The sequence below is a fragment of the Haemaphysalis longicornis genome, unplaced genomic scaffold (genome assembly GCF_048455015.1).
Source record: "Haemaphysalis longicornis isolate Haplotype H1 unplaced genomic scaffold, Haemaphysalis longicornis Haplotype H1 scaffold_2, whole genome shotgun sequence".
In the NCBI taxonomy this organism is placed as follows: domain Eukaryota; kingdom Metazoa; phylum Arthropoda; class Arachnida; order Ixodida; family Ixodidae; genus Haemaphysalis; species Haemaphysalis longicornis.
This window is the reverse complement of record NW_027526295.1, coordinates 216,613,331-216,627,074: the sequence shown is the minus strand read 5'-3', so window position 1 is coordinate 216,627,074 and position 13,744 is coordinate 216,613,331. Positions and strand designations below refer to the sequence as shown.

The window sequence follows — 13,744 nt, the reverse complement described above, 5'->3', positions numbered from 1 at the left end:
TCAGGTTCCTTATCTATGAATTTGAATGGCTTAACCACTAGTCTTAATTTTTTAAACCAAAATTTAAGGTGTTCGTCAACAGCTACATCATTAACATTCTCGACAGCAGCCTGCCAAAGATAACATTTCCTAGGAACCCGAACTAAACAAGTTCTACATGGAGCGAAAAATCATGCTGTTTCCTGCAAATGCATCATTATTTCACAAACATTAGGTGAACTCAATTTCAACGAAGTCATACAAAACACTCAGAGCGTGCCTGACACCATCATTATGTGTGTCATACAACAAAACCAACATTTTCTCAGATACATCATTAATGCTGAGCTTTTTGCACTACAGCCATATTTCAACCTACTGAAATAAAAAGATCAGTGTACTTGACATTCTTATGAACAACCCTTGGAGTTTGGCACAGTAATCATTTGGCATATACTATCTCACAAACATATCTTCCAGAAAATTTAGAATACACAAGAAATTGCACTGCTTACTTTGTGACATTCAATGATATTAGTGCCACCTAAGCTAAGATTCCTTGAGCTTTTTCTGCACTGCCTCCTGCTACTTTCGCTCACCTTATGCCTTTCTAGTGGTTTTTTTATCCATAATTACAGCACATTACACTCAAACTGCCGTAGTGATGTCCTTGTAGTTGAACCACAGTTTCCGAATGCATGTTTCTGCTGCTGCACATCATCACTGAGGGTAGGAGTACAGATTTTTTCACCCACCAGCAACAACCCTTGGGAGAACACCTAACCTAATAACATCACACCATACTCTAAATGCAGAATGTTTCAAGCAAAAGTAAACAGCACGCACTGTTTCACAATTAATAACAGTCACTTGGCACGCACTCACATGGAGCATTACAATTGCTAAAACTAGTCTTTATTACCCCCGCCTAGAAATTTCACGTATAGTAAATGCACAACCCACTTTTTTAAGCACACTCAACTTTGCATCTGCCTGTATTGGAATTTATTTTTCTTTCTAGCAAGATAAATGTACAGTGACACACCTCTGCACACCGCCCTTGGGCCCTTTACAAAGTAATAAATTAAAGGGCAAGGCGAAAGCAGCCATAACATGCATACCAAACCACCGCTGACCTTGGGCACGCCAGCTGCCTACTGTGCTGCTCTTCTGGATAGCTCTCCCACTGCCCGGCTGGCAAACGCGCACTTCCTAGAGACGACCAGCCACAGTGGATACAGAATATTGGATGAAAAAAGAAAAAAAAAACATACTCGCCAAGCACCAAGCTACGCGATGCCACTTAATGCGACACACTCGACAATGTAATGCACTTAGTCGAATGCGTGTGGCTAGACCTTTTTTGTTTGGTTTATATGTATTACTCACTGCTGTCTTTCTAACGTGGTGTGCCAGCCAGCACCCTTTGCTGCCCTATTGCAGCTGCAGGAGACCACTTTTTGTTTTCACTTAACGACAACACAGAACAGGCTAAATCATACCAGTCTTGAGCAGTACCTAGTTAGCAAAGCTGGAGAAACAGCAGAGCGGGCGGCCCCTCTCCCTTCGTCGGAGACCCGGCTTTTGCACCTCACGTGGATTTCTGAACTTGCCGCTGAAAGCTCTCCATAACTGGCAGGCCAGGATCGTTTCGCAGGCAGAGTTTCACATCTCTCCAAAAGTGGACTGCATTATCACGTGCTACAACCCATGGCAACTGGCTTCATGAACACGGCGTCTGTAGCGCGAACTCGGCGTCTGTTCTCCCTATTTTAGCCATGAACGCACGTCAACTGGCGATTAAAAGAGCACGCCAGAGATCATGCCGCTGTTCTCAACGGTCGAGCTGGCCTACGCCGGGCGCCCCTCACAAGGCGCACGCTCACGTACGCTCGGTATTTTTCTTTGTATTTTTTGTGAGCTCCTCACAGGGCACAAGCCTGGCCAACGTCGGAAGCTCCTCACATGCGCTCGGTCTTTTTTCTTTGTGTTTTTTAATGTAATGCTATACGGTGGCACTAAAAGCTTAATCAGCTATGCTGCTATTACTCAATAGCAGCACTCGTTAAAAGCCAACGAACAGCTCGCGCTTTCCCCTTTTTCGGACTTTCTTCTTTCCCAAATCCTCTCCACCCTTCACCTTTCCACAACAAGGCTCCTTTTGCAGTTTAGGAGAGGAGGTCGCTGAGAGAATTATGTTCCTGGAGGAAAACAAAGGTCGGAGGCCGGTCGTTGAAGTGATTTCGTAAAACTTTTCCTTCCTCTTGGGTCGAGTGGAAACAAGACACTGAGGAGGAGGATGCCGGCCTAACCTTGTGTAAAGACAGTCCACTGCATGGGGCCCACCGAGAACAGGGCACCCACAATGTCACCGAGGGTGCACCAATTAAAAAAAAGTTCATGCAACGAAATTAGGCGAACACAACAATTGTTGGTGTTGAGTTTGAATGTTCTCCCTTTCAGGTTTCCTTCGTCTACAGTTTTACCAAGTAGAATTTTGACTACCTGCATGGGTTCCTACGTTTCTATGAAATAAGCTCAATCATTTGATTTGTGATTTATTACTTAGTTTTGTACAGCAACGGTAAAGTAACAACTTTGCTTTTTCGCAGTAACTATAATTTTAACAAGTCACTCTTGGAAACTGTGTCTGTACTTGTAACAGAGTTACTTTTTTCACTTCTGCAACCTTAACTGTAACACTTATTTTTTGCTGGTAGCGCGCCCATGACTTCATCAGACCTGCCCAGAGTACAAAAGCGATGTGCTGGCTGACGAATAGACGTTTCGGCAATTTGCGAGGGACCCAAAACACATTCAAACACAGCATGTGCTGAGTTTATGGAATAATGAGTGCACAGCACCAACTTATAATTACGGTTGTTCGTTTTTGGGTTTTATATTTTTTTAAATTTGGGGCTAGAAATCGGGTGCTATTTTTCAACCTGATAACTGGGGAGAAATTAAGTTATTTAGTAAAACTATTCGGAAATTCATGTCTTTTTCAAGTTGACTCTACAGATGTACTAAGCAATACACTTAAGTTATCTTATCCGTAGGTACCATAAGCTTCTTAACTTTTAGACAAAAATTTGATTTTTTTCAAGCTGGTGATTGGGGGATATCAGTGTTTTCTAGCAAATACTCTCCAAAATTTGCCATTTGTTCGGAAACGAATCAGTCATGACGACAGCAATGAGCATTGATAACGTCTAAGAAATTAAGCATTTTATCTACAAAAAGCTGTCATCATATTTTTTACGCATCCTTGTTTACATACGTTATCATCTGCATGCGCAAAATGTCACTCTCCATCATTTTTTATGTGTCCAATCGCTGAACGTACCGCAACCAGATAAAAGTTCTCTTTCATTAGCTAGGCACAACAATGTCATTTGTAGCATTTGCCAGAATGGAGAAGCGAGCGCTGCAGTCACACCGATACTCTGCGTTTTACAGCTGTGCTTGTGGGGCTTGCTTACGGCACGTACTGGTCGAGAACGGCGGAGTGTCAGCCCACGATTGTGCAGATCGCTACTTTGGAAAGGTCCATTCGAGGAGAAATCGGGTTTAACCCGATTCTCGTGAAACATGTTCGGGATATAAAAATCAGGCTTTACCCGAAAACAAACAACCCTAAATATAATAAGCCCAGCGACAACAAGGTATGACGAAGGCACGGCAGGCAGGTATGATGAAGGCTGTGTATGTCTTAAGCAGGGTTTTCTTGCTAACAAACTACATCAGTCTCGGGAATGTTTGCTGAGGAATTCTCTGGTACTTCCTCAATAAATTTATGCTAATGCATACTCTCCAAACTAGAAATAGTGCACAATCTCAAGGTTTGTGGCGCCATTATGCGCAACACATTATTGCTTCTTATCAGAAAGCACTGCCCCTAGCACATCTGTAAACAATGCACTTAGCTTCCATACTTGCTATTAAAAGTGCAGCCTAAATTTATTTCTGCTTACATCAGCTAACCACTTCAGCCGCAGACTGCATCTATGTGGCCTTGCAACACATGCTGGAAATCTGTATGTAGAATGTATTGTCACAGACCCGCATCCCGTTTGTCCTCATGAAGTGTTTATCCATACATGTGCAAAGTATTTCTTTTCACATGATGATGCAATTTGGCTGTTCTAATAAGGCCATTGTTAATTAGACTCCTTTGCACCAGATGACTTCAAGGCTGCATGTCGCAAATATTTGCCAGACACCAGCTAGCTACTTAGTGCACTGATTTTCAGTCCAAATCGCAACAAAAAATTTATGCCACTGATGTATGTCCCAAAAGCAGACCGATATGTTTTTTTTTTTTTTCCTTTTTAGTAAACGCCAGCTTTTCTTGCACCCGCCACCCTGGCAAACCATCAGCGACTCATGCAAAAAATTATCGGACGGAGATGCAGATGCAAGGAAAGTTGGGCCAGTATCATATCGAACAGGCAGCGCAAGGAGGACGGGACAAAAGAATTAACGACAACACAGCGCTGAATTAACGACGTCAGCGCTGTGTCATCGTTAATTCTTCTTTTGACCCATCCTTCTTGCGCTGCCTGTTCGATATGGTCACTATGAACCAACTAGCCCAACTTACCATTCTTCTGGGGCAGTATGCTTGTGGTAGTATACATGCATGCACACATATGCATGTATGTAGGCAGTATGCATGTGTACGGCATTAATTATGAGTGCCTTTTATAACTGTTTGGCACTAACCTTGAATTCTCTCGTTGAGTGCACACACCATCCCCTACTAGGGCTTTTTACAACTGTTCGGCACTAATGTTGAATTCCTGCTGGACACCGATGCAGCGAGCAAAGATGCAGTTTGTTATGCGAGTCGCATTTGGACTGCACATGCACGTGGAAGTGGTCAGTACATTAGTTGCTCCAATATGATAAACAGGTGCTCCATTACACCGCGGCCTATGACATACAGTGTATGTATATTTGCTATGAACGCATTGCTGACACATGCTTAGTGTTGGACATTACAAAATGCCAAAGTGGTCATTTGTGGCGGTTAAAATTTTACCCGGCTAGCCAGCCTCACAAGGTGATCAAGGCCTTCCTTCACGTGCAGCAGCAAGGGGTTCTCGGCACATCAGCAAAATAATTTAGCAACTAGACCCACTTAAGTTTGGTAAAGCTCACAAACAGTAACAACTGTAGACGAGTGATATCCCACAACTTCAAATGCCACATTTGAGTGCCTCGACCAGGCACGTTGACCATTTCAATGTGCCACAGCCGTCATAAAAGATTCCAGTCTAAATGTGAGACCCAATGTCAGCAGGTGTCAGAGTTCACCCTCGAAACAACTTCGGTGCAACACCAGTTGCTGATGTGACTATCCATACAAAACATTTCAGAATCACAACAAACTGAGGTGCCTCAACTCCAATGTGCCTGGTTATACGTCCCACTTGAGCGCACAAAGATCTATTGTCATTGTGGCTCAGCACAAAGAATAAGACGCTGCACTGGATGCAAAAAGAAAAAAAGAAATCTGTAATGTGTGTCGCTGCATTCTTGCACTCTATGTGATCATGATGTCATCTGGTTAGCTCTGCGAATGTATCTGCTGCATCAATTGCAATGCAGCAAGTGGATAAGCAGCCTTTTTTTTTTAACCTTCTACGATCAGCAATGCTGCATAGCGAACGTGTCTCAATGCAACACATTGAGGCAGCGTCGACAGTTGTGCATTCTACAACAGCGAATGAAGACTACGTGCCCAAAAGCCACACTAACCATGACAACAAACAAGAGACAAACAAGACAAAACTCATCCGATGAGTACGAAATTTTGCGAGTTCCCGACAGGGCTTTCTGTAGTTAGGAGTGCAAGAGTATCTCAAGTGCGTAACTGCCGCACGTAGAGGGGATTGAAGACGATAACTTTAACACGGTCGACTGGAAGATCAGAGCTTTTATCGAAGCAAAAACGTGAAATATTGTCACCGTGACTGCATATTTAATCTACACTTAAAAGAATAAGACCACGTAAGTGAAACGTAGGCCCAGCGTTGCGACGGGGCATAGGCCATGGCGCTCAAGGAATCCAAAAAATTGTGTGATATGTATTATTTGAACAGCAGCAAGCATAAACGAAGTGAAATGCTCCACTATTCACTTGGGCATCATACAAATCAAAGACGGGCTCCAACCGAAGGCGCTTTAACAACTGTTCCAAGTAAACTACATCCGAGCATTTCGCGCTCTCCTTGCAAAAGAAAGCCACCGAGCGCTGAAGGCGCGCGATCGGCCTCAGACGTCACGGCTCATAAAGGTCGAATTTCGCATTACATCACGTTTCTGCTCAAGGCCACAGAGCCGCTTGGAGACAGTGTTCACATTCATAGGCGAGCAGCGACCTCAAACAAGCGCGCTATGTTCAACAGGTGGCCCTTGAAAGTGCAAGCATGTCGCAGACGAACGCTTAGCAATTGTCACGCGAGCGGGGAGATGACGTAGGCCGCGCTGCTGACGTTGCGCAAGACACAAACGGCTCGCATTTGATGTTTAGTGCTTACACGTGTCTACCGAAGCCGTCACCTCAAACGAACCCACGACTAAACGACAACTGCTGTTTTAATAAAGGGTGAAGTGTGTTACCAGCGGGAGATAAACGAAGTAAAAAAAAACAGCGGCGCTTCGGGTGTCGATGCCCAGGGCTAAAAACACAATCGAAACCAGCAATAACGAGTAGTAAAGCGCACGAATGCACTGTAAAAGCGAGCGCTATGCCCGAAAAGGCCCCCAACACGGTGCCGATGTCGCGGAGACGGCAGTTACGATTAGCCGCCAGCACCAGCAACGTAGCGCCGTGCGGCCGGCGGTCGTTTCCAAGCTACAAATCGCGAGACGAGCTCAGGAAAAGCGTTGTTAATAGAAATAGGGCATGTGCTCGCACCCCGGTTCCTCCACCCACTTGGAGACGGTGAGCGAACTGTCCGAAACGCGGGGGCAAGCGACAGCACAGTTATAGGCGGGGTCACGAGATGAGGGGCAGGTCATTGAGACGCCATGATGGGTTGGGGTCGGCCCGAAGGCGACGGCGCGACTTACTTGCGAGTTAGCACCGGGAACGACGTATTCCGATTCTTGGCTCCTTTCGGCGGTCGTGCTCATTCTGAGCTCCGGCCCACTGTCTCCTATGCCGAGTCCCAGGGGGACTCGGACTTTCGGGTCCAGCACTTGAGGATGCCATCCATATGGGACGTAATTTTCATAGGCAAACGCGGCGGCCTCCCAGCTGCCTGCCTGCCTCTGGGGGAGCGCGCCGGCGCGCGCGGCACGTCAGAAATATAGTCCGCGAGCAGTATTTATTTTCCTGGCCTCCACTGATCGTTTGCGGAGATTAAAATGTTGCCGCGTATTACTCTTAGCTTCAACATTCTGCAAGAATATTATTATTGTCGAGCAATCGCGACGTCTGGTGACGAATAGGAGGGTGGTGTCTGCCGCGCGGGTGGGACGGAGGCCAGCGGGCGGCAAAAGAAGCGGCGGCGGTAGAGCGGCGCGGATGAATACATGAACGATCCGTAAAGGCGTGTTCAAGATGGCGGCGCATGTTGCATGGGAGGCGTGCCTTACAGGCGGGACAATGGACAGTTCAGATTTTGAACAACACCCACCCCGTGTGAAGCCGGGCGGTGTTGCTAGATTTGGGGGGTGAGCGCGCGGGAAGTTTGGGGCTCGCGAAGAGAAGCGCACGCACAAAAGCGCACGGTTGACTCCCACGCGCAAGCGGCGTTGCAAGGGAAAAATTATCCGGGAGGCGCCCCAGTGCGAACTGCACGCTATTAACGGCGCTATAATAATATCGCTAATGCTTGATAGCAGCGAGCTGCATAGCTATCGTTAAACCGTTACCCGTAATTATGTTCTCGCTGGCCCTTATCACCCGGAGAAATATAAAATCGCTTGGCTCCACAGCGAACTCTCCGTAATAAACTAAATTCATATTCATGCCTTAGGTGTTCCGCGCAGCTTGTGTGCCTAATATTTGTGGTTGTGATTAGCTCTGCTTTCATTATCTCTTTATTGTAACAGGACGCAGCAGTGCAGCACCTTCCTGTCCACGTCGCGTAGTCAATTCGCATTTTGTCCCCCCACGTAAGCTTTCCCGAACACAAAGCTGTTGTTGTCCGTGATTTTATAAGCTCACACAGACACGCTCTGTCCTCACTTTACAGGTGTCGACTGGCGAGCAAATAAAGCGCCCAGCTAAACAACTTTGTAAGAGCTTTTACGTTCTGTGAAAACTTTACAAAGCGAGATTTGCAAGGGAGGAACCGCCAAAGGTGCCAGTGCATAAGGTTCCTAAAAGTTGCGCCAACGTTTATCTCAGCCGTAGCGGCAAAAATAGCGGTTCGTGGCGAATGCGCTCGCGGGAGCACACCTACAGGGCCACAGCGATCGCATGGGCAAGTGGAGCGGACCACGAGCGGACGGCTCCGCTTCGAAAGGGGACAGCACATCTGCCCGTAGACTGGCGAGGCCCCTAATCGCTGGGCGGGCGCTTCCCCGCAGACCTACTCCGCCCTTGCCCGCAGCCCCAGGCACGCAGACGAGACACAACAGCTGGCCTCGCCGCTGCACAGCCTCCTCTCCCGCTGCCCCTCTCGCTAGCTCTCTGTCGCCCCTCGTGCGCCTCGGCTTGCTTTATCCGTCTAGCAGACCCCGCTTCACGATCGCATTTTGCTTCCGCCGGGCTCGCCGCACGGATCGAGCGTCTGCTTTGCGGCTGTTCCGTTCGGCGCTTCTGCCAACGCTGCGCCGCTCGCTGGCCGTTCCAGCTTCGTTCGCTTTTAACGGCGCTTTGTTCCCTGTTGCGGTCTTGGAAGCGGTCTGAGGCGACAGATAGAGCACCGCAGCTGAAGAAAAAAAAAAAAGGAGAAAATTTTACAGAAAACAAACGAGAAATGATGTTCGTTGCTTCCGACCACACTTTCTTTTTTTTTAAACATGTTAGATGTTTATGCAGGTCAGTGGCCCACACTATGTAATTATATTTTCACGATACGTCTGATGGTAAATTCCAGGCAAAAGGGCAGAAGAAAAAAAGTGTAGGCGCCGTTTATGTGCCTATATTTGCAGTTGTTTATCGGACTCAAATACGAGTAATAGTGACAGGTTAGACGCAAGCTAGCAAAACGAGCGCAACGCAGTGGAATGAACACATTAGCAGTGATCACTTCATTAATCGAAAGGGGGCACAAGCTCCCTGGGTGGGGTAGGAGGAAATGAAGGGCGTGGGGTAAAGTAGAACACCGCAGACATTCACCACTTCGCCTAAAAAGGCCATTGCTCATGTTTAAGTCGACGAACCACTTATTCTGTATGGGGACGTCCACATTCAGAATATGAATTTTGAAATTTCAGGGAAGACAGTGGAGAAAAAACATGAGCTCCGGTGGGATCCGTACCCACAACCTTCAGATTACCACCGCCAAGCGTAGGGTACACGCTGACATCCACATGAATGCACGGAATGGTGGAGTGGAATATACAGCCGCCCCAGCAACAGAATTGGTTCACCGAATATCGTGCCCGTAATACGAAAGTTGTCAGTTCGGCCCCCACCTGCAGGGCTCATGTTTTTCTCGACTTTTTTTTCTTTCAAACAAGTTTCCAACAAAAAAAGAGCCGAATTACTTCCCCTATACCCTATTTGACACTCTCGGCTGCTGTTTTTCCTTTCCGTGCTCATTCAAGAAGCCCCTCATCCCAATTACGACAGCCACACACACGCGCAGTGAATCAAATGAGGCCGGTCACACGAGCACGCTGACCGTGCACCGTCACGTGTTCAATCATGTGCACCTTCCACGCCTGTTTCAAGCTTGTATAGAAGCTTCGTGCGCTCGTTCAACACACTCTCGCGGAGTGTTTATGACGCCTCCATTGGGCGGAATGTCCTTACGGCGGGCGTTCGACATTTTTACGACGCTGATTTTGAGAAGCCCGAAGGCAGCCCTTCGCGCATTGCTCCCTTCGCACGCATGCACGCGGCAACAGCGCTCAGCCTCCGCACCTGCTCCCCTCATCCTCCCCATCGATTTTCTTTCGCAATCTTCTCCACACACTAGGCCTCGGTTACGCAACGCGCGCTTTTTGAAATTCATCTCGGAGACCGCTGCTCGTGTATGGAACGTGGCAGATGCAGCCGGCATCGCATGTGACATCGACGGTCTTTTTCGCTTCTCTTTACGAGACATTTCGGTGAACACTCCATCTTTTTAACAGGAAACTCTCGGTCTATTTGATGCTTCAAAGAACGGGTAAGCCTCACGTAAGTGTCGGTTTCACGTTTCCCCCATATTTTGTTCTATACTCCGCAAGAAAGAATTGATGTGATTGGTCTCACTGCAAGGTCGGACAGGAGTAGAGGCGACCCGCCGCGGTGGCTCAGTGGCTATAGGCTTTCCGCTGCTGAGCACGAGGTCGCGGGTTCGATCCTTGGCCGCGGCGGCCGCTTTTCTGATGGAGGCGAAAAGCAAGAACGCCCGTGTGTACGACATTTGCCCAGGTGGTCAAAGATGCCCAGGTGGTCAAAATTAATCCGTAGCACGGCGCGCCTCATCGCCTGCGTTGCGTGGGCGCATTAAACCAATAAATTAAGGAGTAGAGGCGATGCCGGTTATGATGGCCGATGTGTGTTGTGACTAACTGCTTTATAGCGCCCCGTCAACGAGAAATTACCCTGCATACTCTGCACCCACTCTGTAGGACGTGGCAGGCATGCATGTGTCTGACAGCACGAGATGTGACTCGCGGTATCGCCACAAAAAATGTGGCTGTCAGGGCCCCTTATATCGCGGTACTTGGGAGTGCGCACATCGTATGTATGGTGCGTTATACGGGACGTCACAAAGATGCAGCAAAGATGCAGCAATAAGGACCAGCAAATGAATTCAGTATCGCATGGTCTTAACAATTACCCATGCATGCCAAGGACTCCTTTAAAAGTGACTGAAGCGACTTTGTTAAACTGTTCTTTGTGGCTTCATTTTATAGTTATAGTGATATGCTAATATATATATATATATATATATATATATATATATATATATATATATATATATATATATATTTATATATAAAGTTTTGTTTGGTTCTGAAGTTGTTTCCAATGTGAACTCAGCAGTTCTATCGTATACATATTTAGTAACGACGAAAGCTCTTAGTCGCATTTCTCAAGGAACAGAAGTACTTGTTCTTAATACAATCTTGGTCCTTTCCTTTTAGTATTTTTAAGCTCCTTCCGTTTCTCTCAAACAAACACGGTCCGACCATGAAGTGAGCCAGTGTTTCGCGTGAGTTCATTTTCTTTCATTTCTGTCATTATTGTTAATTTAATTGCTCTCTTATTATTATCTAATTGTTTATTGTATTGTTTGTCTAACTATTTCTTCTATTTTTCAGACAATTTCAAGACAGCCCAATTACGTACATTATTCCGCCGTGACAACTGTGTTGCTACTTCATTCTTGGCGCTGTGCCAAATTTATCGTCAAGCTTCGAACACTCGCGAGTCGCGACACGAATCTTCAAGGCTATAAAGCATGTACCCTCACTCGTGAAATTTCATTAAGGTCAAGGCGAGTGGTAAAGTTCGAGCGAACAATGCGCCGCTATATCATGGGTTTCGTTTTCTTGCTCACGCGGCATTCTTTCCCTATGACCTTGATTGAGAGGCTTCGTACTCCGACAGAACGGCGTTGCTCAGCAACGCTCTTGGCTGCCGCCAGCGCATGACTATGGCTTGAAACACGGCGTCATATGCCCGTTACATGGCGCGAATTTCCCCTGCGAATCCGCAGCTGCGGCGCGGGCTCATGCTGCAAAACTATCTATTCTCGTTGCTGTGGAAATTGCCAAATTGCCAACGGCGATGGTAGCGATGGTATCTATTTGTGCGATGGTAGCGATGGTATCTATTTGTGCCGTTCTTGCGTCTGTGTCCTTGGATGTCCTTGGCGCTCGCTCGTTGGTCCTTGGGAATATCACCGGAATCGGTCAACATTGCCCTGGACGATATGTTCCCGCACCAGGTTGTTCCCGACACAAGAAGAAACCTGCAGATGAAATGAACCAAATCAATTTCGTGGCGGGCGAAACATGCATGTTGGTGCAAATAAGTTGTGTCGGTTAATCAGTTCGCCCACATGACTTCGTAACAGGGATATATCCTGATCGCATCTATAGGATGCCTTTATACATTTACAACAAGGTTAAATGGTCATATAAATAAAGGTTTTGTTAAGGTCAACTGTAAGTACGCTAAAGCACAATGATATTCAGTTTTGTTGCGCTCAGCTCGTGTCTAAAATGAAGTACTGCGCAGTGTGCTGTGAGTATGAGTTCTTATACAAGGTCCGATTGTCATATAAAATGACGTTTATCACGGAAGCGGCACGGCCGAGACATCGCGAAGTGGCCAGAATAAACTTATCAACGCCATCGACAGCATTAAATGGCCCATTAAGCGAAAAAGCCGGCGTCCCGTTTCCATAGCAGCAAAACGGTGCCTAAGCCTTGCGTTAATTGCGACGAGTAAGCACAGATCGGCCGAGGTGCTTTGGCAAACGCTTTCCCGGGATTTCTGGCTCTTTGAGCTGTGACGACGTTAACGGGCACCCGCAGGCCTGACGTGTAACGACTTTGGCCTTGCGGCTCAACGGTAGATCCACTGAATTGACGTTAAGCCTAAAAGGGCCCTATAACACACATACCCGCAGAGATGGCGTATACGAGATATTCCGTTTCTTACGAGCCCAAAAACATATTGTTACATTGGTCCGGGGCAGTTCATCTAACGCCGTTATATTCCTTTTGGGTTCGTCGAAGGAATGGCCGTTTCATTGAAGCCGTTAATTCGAACGCCGTTTTAACGAATCGGCGGGCCCCCGTATCATCGTAAATCGCCATAGATGATGGGTGCATCACAATTTTTGTCGAGTTTTTCTTACCGCCTTGTGGCTACTTTCAGACCATCTGTTACACATGATGAAATTATAAATGAAACACACTTCGAGAACTGGAAGAAACCTCCGATATCGCCGACACCCCTTTACACATTTGTGGCTTCCGGCTTCGCAACAGGTATTTTATTTTCAGTAGGTTCATGCTCTTGCTTTAGGCGGCTTAAGAAACGGCTAAAACCTGTATATATATATGCGACGGGCCCATAACATTCAAAAAGCGACTCTGCCAGCTCTCTATTGTTCTCCGTGGCTGCCGTGCTATCCACTGATATAGAATCAGTGGCTAGGCCACAATTGCAGAGGAAATCGTGGTGGTTCGAATAACAGCGATTCTTGGATATATCATCAGTTCCTTTTCCGCACGTGGGACTTTTTTTCCCCCAAGAGTGCGGCGACTGCAGGTGACACCTGTAGCGTGGGTTGCGTGTATCAGCTCGTGAACGCTGTCCTCGCTGCGCCGGCGCCGCTCGCAGAGCCACGCATGTTATGTGACGTCAGAAGTTCCCGCCAAACGTCGATGAATCTCGGCTACATTACCAAATTTTCCGTAAACCGGTGATGTCACGACGAGGTCGATTTGCCGTGCGCTCCGCTCACCGACCTGTTCCGTCGGCGCAATAAATCGTGTCAAATTAAAATGTCCCACGCGTGGCGGACCATTCAAACTTCCGCCAGAGTATTCTGTTGCGTAAGGGAATCGAACTGCATAATAATATTAACCCTGAAAATTGGTGTCAGTACCCCTAGCTTTGTGGCGTATA

General features: G+C 47.0%; 1 protein-coding gene across 2 annotated transcripts in view; it reads right to left on the bottom strand.

Annotated features, from left to right (window-relative positions):
• The window catches only part of LOC144169892 (transcription factor Sp1-like), a 33,571-nt gene extending 26,163 nt beyond the window's left edge, over positions 1 to 7,408 (bottom strand). Inside the window, exon 1 of one of the 2 annotated variants that reach the window (XM_077699314.1) lies at positions 7,060 to 7,408. In XM_077699314.1, coding sequence (XP_077555440.1) covers positions 7,060 to 7,122 — 63 coding nt within the window. In that variant the 5' untranslated portion in view covers positions 7,123 to 7,408. The remainder of the gene's footprint in view (positions 1 to 7,059) is intronic. The other variant, XM_077699316.1, reaches the window with a different exon arrangement.
• Positions 7,409 to 13,744: the final 6,336 nt, after the last annotated feature.